Here is a 9175-nt window from a genome sequence, read left to right on the forward strand (position 1 = left end):
AGCAGTTGGTCGTCGCAATTGTTTGCCATTTGGTTTGTTCCTGTGTGGTCACAAGGGCTTGACAGGCTGAAAGCCCAATGTCGGAACAGACTTAATGCTCCCATTTAATAGGTGGTCTGCCTGTGAGCTGCCTCCATCCCTCGGTTGGTGGGATTTTGTCCCAGATGTTATAAGCTACCTGGAGAATGGCGTTCACCGGAATGTCTCGCAGCATTCTGGCAACATGTCCAAAAGTGTAAGACATTGGCTGTGGACAACGGCCCCCGTCGTCATTAAACCAGAGTGACTAAATGTCTGCATTACAAATGAAGTCATTCCACTTTATGCGCAATATACGATGTTAGCATTTTGTGTGGAAAGACTCCAGCTTTGCTTGCTCTGAGTGATATAATGTCCATGTTTCACAACTGTTCAGCAGTATGGAGAGGATACAGCTCGAATAGATCTGAACTTGGTTGTTGTGCTGAGGTGACGTTGATTCCCTATTCGTCGTAAATGACCCATGGCAGACGCTGCGATGCCAATCCAGTGAAGAACCCCTGGGTGAGAGCTGGAGGGACTGTTGAGCATCAAACCCAAATACCAAAAGCTGGAAACTGCTTTGGCAGTTTCATTATTCAAAACGATTGGAGTCGTGGGTGGACTTGATCCTAGGTTTTGCATCGTAGTCTTTGACCACGAAACACGGAGGCTGACGTTGGCTGACAACTCTGTTTGCTGGAATTACTCACTCTATACTAGGAGAGCGAGAGATCACTGATCTGAATGCTCAGGGACTGGATGGAAAGCTGCATTTTGAGATCCATTGCCCGACAAAAGAGAGCAAGGTCCGAGACTCAGCCCCGCCTGACACCAGATACCGATTTAAAAGGTGCCGACATCCGATTCCCCCAGATGTGCATGGGCAGGGGTTCCATCATGCAGCTTGCTAATCAAGTCCAGTAGAGTGGCTGGGACACCTATGCCCTTTAAGGCCTTCCATAGCCCAACTTGGTCAACTGAATTAAACGCAGGCTTAAGATTGACATACACCATGTACAGAGGCTTCTCGAACGCGCAGTGTATCTCCAACAACAGGCGGAGGGTGAAAAATGGCATCTAACGTGGACCTGTTCCCCGTTAATCCTGACTGTTTGGGCAACGCATCTGATATAGCCGGGGCTCCAAACACTCCAGCAGAACGTGCACACTCCCATTCCCTGGCATGGAGGGCAAGGTGATAGGCCTGTGGCTCTTACGTTCGCTGCGCAGATCCTTGTCCTTATAAAGCGAGATCACAATACCGTGGTTCCAGGTGGTTGGCAGGGATCCAGGTAAAAGAGGGCCAGAAGCCAGCCTGCCTCTTGTCAATGTTGACGTTGGAGGCAGTTGTGCCAGAACTGGTTACACAGTGGAGTGTTCTGTGTTGTAATAATTAAGTGGACTGAGAACCAGAACAGTTTGTTCCTTATTGCATTGTTTCCCAAGGAGTTGGGTGTGCCCCCTGGAGGGGTATGAAGGACTAGCTAGGAGTGGGACCTAGAGATCCCTCCCAGTTTTTCTCCAGCTCCTCAATGAGCAGCAGCAGTCAAAAAAGCTAACAGAATGTTGGGAATCATTAAGAAAGGGATAGATAATAGGATAGAAAATATCATGTTGCCTCTAAATAAATCCATGGTACGCCCACATCTTGAATACTGTGTGGTACCCCATCTCAAAAAAGTTATATTGGAATTGGAAAAGGTTCAGAAAAGGACAACAAAAATGACTAGGGGTATGGAGCAGCTTCCGTATGAGGAGAGATTAATACGATTGGGACTTCTCAGCTTGGAAAAGAGATGACTAAGGGGGGATATGATAGAGGTCTATAAAATCATGACTGGTGTAGAGAAAGTAGATAAGGAAGTGTTGCTTACTGCTTCTCATAACACAAGAACTAGGAGTCACCAAATGAAATTAATAAGCAGAGGGTTTAAAACAAACAAAAGGACTTATGTCTTCACGCAGTCAACCTGTGAAACTCTTTGCCAGAGGATGTTGTGAAGGCCAAGACTATAACAGGTTAAAGAACTAGATAAATCAGGGGTTCTCAAACTGGGGGTCAGGACCCCTCAGGGGGTCACAAGGTTATTAAATGGGGGGGGGTTACAAGTTGTCCGCCCCCACCCCAAATACCGTTTTGCCTCCAGCATTTATAATGTTAAATATATAAAAAAGTGTTTTTAATTTATAAGGGGGGGGGTCACACTCAGAGGCTTGCTGTGTGAAAGGGGTCACCAGTACAAAAGTTTGAGAACCACTGAGAGAAGTTCATAGAGGGTAGGTCCATCGATGGCTATTAGCCAGAATGGTCAGGGATGATGTCCCTAGCCTCTGTTTGCCAGAAACTGGGAATGGGCGACAGGGGATGGATCACTTGATGATCACCTGTTCTGTTCATTCCGTCTGGGGCACCTGGCATTGGCCACTGTCGGCAGACAGGATGCTGGGCTAGATGGACCTTTTGTCTGACCCAGTAGGGCCATTCTTATGTTTAATTGACCAAAGTAAGTCTCTAGCTGCTATAGTTGCTGAGAAAACCTTCAGAACAGGAAGCAAGTGCAACCAGTTTAGTGAAGTCTTCCTCAGTCTGCAGAAAGCCTGAGCCAGTTGCTGTGCAGGGGTGGGTTGAGCGAATGACTGGTGTGGAGAAAGTGACTAGGGAGGGCAGAGTTGTTTGTTCCTTCTCATAACACAAGAACCAGGGGTCACCCGATGAAATGAATAGGCAGCAAAAACAAACCAAAGGACGTATTTATTCACCCAACGCAGAGTCAACCTGTGGAACTCCTTGCCATGGGATCCTGTGAAGGCCAAAAGTAGAACTGGGTTCAAAAAAGAATTAGACGAGTTCACGGAGAATAGATCCATCAATGGCTATTAGCTAAGATGGTGTGAGACACAACTTCATGCTCCTGGTGTCCCTAAACTGCCAGAAGCTGGGATTGGATGACAGGATGATTACCCTGTTCTATTCATTCCCCCTGAAGCATCTGGCATTGGCCACTGTTAGTAGACAGGATACTGGGCTAGTTGGACCATTCGTCTGGCCGTTCTTATGTGGGTGACTTGCCCTGTTAATATCAGTGGCTACTGTCTCTGGTGCTAATGGATGTCCTTTAAAACTGCCCATTGGCAACTTCTCGTGCTTTGAGTGGGGAAATGGAGGCTCCTCTTACGAAGCTCTAACCTATGTGTTGACATGGAACAACGAGATTGAAACGGGAAGGTTGAGGTAGCGTTTGCTTGCCTGACCAGAGCCCCTGCATGGGAAAATGCTGCATGTCACGTTTCAATTTCCAGGCTTAATCAACATTAAGAGAATGCCTGTTTAAAAACTAAAACCGACCTCGAGATTTCACATCCGTTTCTCAGCCCCCATCTGAGTCAGGGAGTTTGTTGCCCAGAATCACGGGACTTTTTTTAAAATGTTCATCTTATAAAAAGTATTTTTTAAAAACAAAATATTTACTTTTAAAGCAAAGTGAGTCATCCTTCTCCCAAAATAGAAACCCAGGAGAATGAAACCAGTGCAGAATCGATGTGTCATGTCATAAGGCACTTGTGACTGAGATTCTGGTAAATGACTCAGCGCTGGGTTAGATAATAATGTCAACATCTCAGAAACTGCAACGTTCAAATAAAATGGAACAGAACTTTAGCCCAGATTCCTCTTGTCAAGGTGCCATCTGGCCTGATTTGACTCAGCAAATTCCTGGGCTAAGTTTGATTCCAGTTCTTGTTAGTCTTTCCCGACTTAGAGCCCCTAGATGTAAATCGCAGAAACAAATCCACAAGAGCAGTATTGTTCATATATTCCTTGCATGACTGTCTTTTTTTCAAACGAGGAGATTGATATTGACCACCTGGATGGGGGAGTGAGGTTCAATTATTGTTTGTAAAATGCTTTGATTGGGGTCTAGTGGTTGGTGCAGGCAGCTGGGGGTCCAGGACACCTTTGTTTCTGGCTTTAGGAGGAGAGTGGTGGCTAGTGATTAAAGCAGAGGACTTCGGTGGTTCAGTCCTTTTCACAGCTCTGGAATGGGTAACATTGTGTGAATGGCTTCGCGGCTCCCTGCCTAGGTGTAACGCCAGCCTACAGCTGTGATTTGCTTTGAGATCCTAAAGGGCCGCAGTGCGGTGTGGTGTTTAATATTTAACGGCTGTTTCCTGCCAAAGCCAGGATTCTTGTGACAGAAGGTCCCAAGGAGGGTCCCAAACACGGCCTCTCGGGCACAGGCAGCATCAAGTCCCAACTCTATTCCCAAAGCTAGCCAAGCAAAGGCACCTGTCGCTTACCTTGCACCGTCTGACTCTTGCTTTCTCTCGTGCTCCAGAATCTGATGAAAATCGCGGCTCAGAATCTCGTCCAGAACACGAACATCGATAACGGGCAGTGAGTATTCTCTCTCCTCCTCCCCGGGCAGGGCTGTCTTCTAACCCCGGAGCCAGAAGGCGTTCGCCCGTGTCTTTAAACTTCTCAACTTCAAAGGACACTGCAGCTCACCCCCCTTGGTGTAAAGCAGGAGTGACTCCAGTGGAGTTCATGGAACCATCTCGAGATAGGCTGGGGTGAAGGATTAGCTCTGTTGCATCAGTGAGATCAGAGCCAGGCCTGCATTCGGTGCCTTTCTGGAGCCCACATTGCTCTGGTGTCTAGCAGCCAGACTTCCCGAAGGGTTCTGGGCTCCCGATGGCTCCTGTCTGGGAGAATGAAGCCCTGGGTGACTTGAATAGGGCACCCCAAATCAGTGCTGATTCGATCCCAGCGCAGCTGAGTAATGGCCAAATGCCACCCCCACCTGACAGCTGCGGGGGGGGGCCCACGTGACAGGAGTTGGCTGGGTCTAATTGGAAGGGGCACCTGCATGGGCAAAATCCACTCTCCCTGTTGGCACTTCACCCCATCGTGGGCAGGTGTTACAGAAAGGTCAAGGACTGAATGAGGGACAGCGACTGAGTTCCCTCTGCTAAAGAGGTGACCCTCTGGGGTGGGGGAGGCATATTGATGGGCGCATGGAAGAGGGGAGGGTTTGCCCTGCAGCTGTCTCTTTTGTAGGGGTCACTCCAAGACTTTTTAGAGTGTCCCCTTTAAAGATGAGGTGGGCTATACACACTTTCCAGCCATTTTACCATCCTCTCTGTTTCTCTCCCTGCCCGCTGTGCTGGAGACTCCGCCCCTTCCATGTCCGCTTGTCCCACCCCCTTCACTGTAAATACTCTGGAATCCGGAGGCATTGCCCCATCTTGCTGTGCATTGGGGCAGGGCAATGTTCCCCAGGGGTACCCAGGACTGGGAGGCACCTCAGCACCACCTGCCCTTAGTGTGAAGCAGCTTGTCTGGCCCTGCTATGGCTCAGCTCCTTGAATCCACCAGCCTCTGGCAGCACAAGCCTTGCCCTTCTCGCGCTCTCTGGAGCAGCAGACACACGCCAAACGCCAAGTCCTCAGCATGTGCCCTGGGGTGCCCAGGACTCCCAGACTCCCAGGCCTGCTGTTCCCACAGGAACTGTGCACATCAGCTCATAAGATGCAACTGAGGCGAGAAGAAGTTTATCATCAAAGCTCAGAGGATGTTGAAAACACGGTTACATATCAAATAAAATCTTAACACGCTTCGGAGAGTCTAAACTCAACAGGTTAAACCTTCTGTCTGCAGAAGTTTGATCTCCCATACGTTCTCTGCAGCTTTTTCAATCAAGCTGCCAGAAAAGGCCCCTTTTCATGGAACAAAACTGCCATCCTTTTTCTTCCTGGGTGAAGGGTGCCTGCTTGTCTTCTCTGCGCCCCCAAAGATAGGCAAGCAGCCCTTGATGTGCATCCAGCAGATAAGGTCCCTCCCCCTGCTGTTTTTTTCTTTCTGTTAAATTCCCACAAGCCAGTGATGGGAGGCCCACTGGGACCCTGCACAATTTACTTGTCAGCAGGTAGATGGATAGAGAGGGCCTGTCTGAGAGGAAACCTGTTTTTCACCTCTGCTGGTGACCAGTTCCTTGATCCAGACTTGAAGAATGTATTTGGAGTAGATCTAGATGCATAGAATCTGCACATACATTTTCCCAATGATATTGATGAGCACTGGGACACCAGCTTTCATGTGGAAGCTCACGTGACGCTGTTTGGTGAACCAGAATGTACATACCAGACTCAAGAAATTCTTGTGTCCCCTTTGCCAGTTGACATTGAGGTTCTTGGGTCACAAGGGGGACTCCCAGCCTGAAGTCCAGCCCCATTCTGTCTGTCCTCTCTTGTGGGACCTAATGCCTGCCCCAGGAGGTGCTGGGTCGTCACGGTTCCTGTCATTTCAGGAAAAGCAACGACGGGTTGGTGCAGCGCTTCGACAAGAGCCTGGAGGAGTTCTATGCCCTGTGCGACCAGCTGGAGCTGTGCCTGGTGAGTTAGCCCCTCATCGACAGTGGTTCATGGCAGTTGTAGTTTTGATGGTGTCATGTCCCCATTCTCCTCCATAGGCCGCGGTCCCCAACTGGACTCAGTGTCCCATGATGCACCCACGAGACAATTGCCTCACTGCGGTTGCTGGCTGTGGTGCATCATGGGAGATGGAGGCTGTCTGGAAAGCCTGGCCCATAGAGGAGGCTATGAAGCAACCAAACTGCATCTCCCATGTTGCCTGCTACTGCAGTGATGCAATCATCTCGCGCCAAGAGACATGGTGCCTCATGGGAGATGTAGTCATACCCCATCTGAAATGTTTCAGATGTTTTTTATTCCAAATGGTTGTCTGAACATTTCCGTTAATTTTACTAAAAACTGCATCGTTCAACCCGAAACTAATCTTTTTTAGTTCTTGATTTGCTGAAAAAAAAAGTCATTTTTGGTTTGACCTACATTTTATTTATTTAGTTTATTTTACTTCAGAATTGCCAGAGAGCCAAAAAATCCATCATTTGCCCTGCTCTATCTGTGTGGCTCTGTCTCCCTCCCGTGGCTGGGTCAGGCAGAGCAGTTCAAGCCCTGGTCTCCAGGCTAATGGTCCTTTTAGTTCAAACAGTGAAGTCTTCCATTGTTAGCTGTAGGCATTGTAGGGTTGGTCCCTACAGGGGACCCTGCCATGGGCGTCACTACACATCCCTTTAGGGAATATCAATCTTAGCCGTTGACATGGGGCTCTGCAGCCATAAACAAAGACGTGGGCCCTGCCCTGGCGAGTTCAGTGGGGAGGCTGAGGCCTGAACAGCCCATGGAGACTGAGCGCTCACTCTGCCCTCTACTGAAGGGGGCCTTTTCTGGGACAGCAGGACAAAATGGCCTCAGGCGGCTGGGAGAGGTGGCTTTGAAGGAAGAGCGTCTGACAGATGATGTGGTAGGATGTCCCAGGCATAGGGAGTAGGGTGGTGGGAGGGCTCAGAGCAAGGGGAAGGGAGGGGGTGGGAGCTGTGGGGCTTGGAGAAATGAGCACAGATACACTGTGGGTACAGGCAAGAGTGCGAATGCAAAGAGGCTAAATGTGATGTGAAAGGAGTCATTGATGTTGATCTCTCCAAGGGCAGGTTAGAGGCTAGAGGGACAATTGCTCTCACCAAGGCCAGAGAGCGAGTGGCCATACCCCATGCGTTCATTGTTTCCCTCTCCTTCCAGCGGCTTGCCTACGAATGCCTGTCCCAAAGCTTCGACAGCACCAAGCATTCCCCCAACCTGGTGCCAACGGCCACCAAACCTGATGCGGTGCAGACTGAGAGCCTGCCCTACACCCAGTACCTGAGCATGATCAAATCCCAGATCTCCTGCGCCAAGGACATCCACAACGCCCTGCTGGAGTGCTCCAACAAGATCACCGGCAAGATCCCCGCCCAAGGGGGGCCGTAGCCCACGGCGCCGGCACAGTCGTTGCTCCTGCTCCGCGGCCGGTGTGGTTTGAAGGAGACTTGGATCGTTTCCAGGCTGACGCTGTGTCAGGTGGTGAAACTCTACAAACTTGCATCTGACCCATGGCCTGTCTCATGTCCTCTGAATTCCCTGCGTGGGTAGAAGGTCTCGTTTGTATCGAGTGAAACAGTCCCTGGTCCGCTTCCTCCTCCCCTCTCGTTCTCCTCTAACTCCCTCTTGTCTTACTCCTTCCCTCCCTGCTCTCCCATTTCTCATGTTCCCTCCTTTCCCCCTCACCTTTCTTGCATCTCCTAGGCCTGATCCTCAGCTGCCATCAGTCGTCAGAGCTTCGCCGAACTCACTGCTGCGACGCTAGCCTATGCCACCCACTGGCTTGGCCCACGTACATTCAGGACACATTAGCTCGGCTAGAACTGACTCACCCAGCACAGGATCTATTTGCTGAAGTCTCCCATGCCAGGGCCTAAGCACCCTCCACTCCCCTTTGACTTTAGGAGGGGTCGAGGAGACCTGAGACTGTGCTGCTAATGAAGTGAGGAGGATCAGACAGAATCTTTCTCTGCCATCAAATTAAAACTTCCCCCCGCCCCAGGGGAATGGTTTAGATTGTAGCTTTCCAGGTTGATGGGTATATTATTTTTTTTTTTTTAAACAGTAATAACCATTTCAGAGAAATGCCATTGAGTTAAAACAAGCCCAGGTGTTAATTTCCCCCGGCCACCACACTGACTTTACCTCACTGTAACCCTTCTGTCCTTTGAGACATTTCTCTCCTGACCTGCGTGGAGCGAGAGGGGAATCGGACTCCAATTCATTAAAGCTGGTTAATGATAACGCCTTGGATCATTCAATACAGAGGGCTGGACTGTCATTCCATTCACACCAGCATAAAGCAGAAGTAATGAACAGAATTATCTCCTCATCAGACTGGCATAAAACATAAAGGAGAATCAGATCCAAAGAGTGAATTAAAGCAAGACAACTTTGATTCAGTTTGTTTCCCTTTATTTGTGAGACTAAATCTAGCCTGTTCAGTTTCAGTTTCCATTTCTAGTCAGTTTCACTCTCTCTCTCCTTTCCCAATTTGCTCCAGGGAGCTGAATTTTACTCCTGGGGGGAATTCTGTACCACTGAGCACGTGCAGAATTCCTGTTCCCTGAATATTTTTTGTTTCCCTGCAGAATGATAGATTCTGAAAAGGAAGCCACAAGAGGGGTCACATGCTTCTCCCTGGCAGCAGTCCCACGCAGGCACATGGGAGCAGCTGGGAGAGATGTAAATCACTGGTGCAGGGCTGGGTGTGCATGCA

General features: G+C 49.4%; 1 protein-coding gene across 1 annotated transcript; it reads left to right on the forward strand.

The window, feature by feature from the left end:
* The first annotated feature begins 2277 nt into the window (after positions 1-2277).
* Positions 2278-8854, forward strand: MED29 (mediator complex subunit 29). Its single transcript, XM_032776305.2, has 3 exons — positions 2278-4414; positions 6327-6411; positions 7618-8854. Exons 1-3 carry the CDS (start codon positions 4362-4364, stop codon positions 7843-7845), a joined length of 366 nt encoding a protein of 121 aa, XP_032632196.1. The 5' UTR covers positions 2278-4361; the 3' UTR covers positions 7846-8854.
* Positions 8855-9175: the final 321 nt, after the last annotated feature.

This window comes from Chelonoidis abingdonii, chromosome 11, assembly GCF_003597395.2.
Source record: "Chelonoidis abingdonii isolate Lonesome George chromosome 11, CheloAbing_2.0, whole genome shotgun sequence".
Taxonomy (NCBI): domain Eukaryota; kingdom Metazoa; phylum Chordata; order Testudines; family Testudinidae; genus Chelonoidis; species Chelonoidis abingdonii.

Coding starts and splice junctions, on each gene's coding strand:
- MED29 (XM_032776305.2), top strand. CDS start 4,362: ATGAAAATCGCGGCTCAGAATCTCGTCCAGAACACGAACATCGATAAC. Junction 4,415..6,326: donor ACGAACATCGATAACGGGCA/GTGAGTATTCTC, acceptor CTGTCATTTCAG/GAAAAGCAACGACGGGTTGG. Junction 6,412..7,617: donor ACCAGCTGGAGCTGTGCCTG/GTGAGTTAGCCC, acceptor CTCTCCTTCCAG/CGGCTTGCCTACGAATGCCT.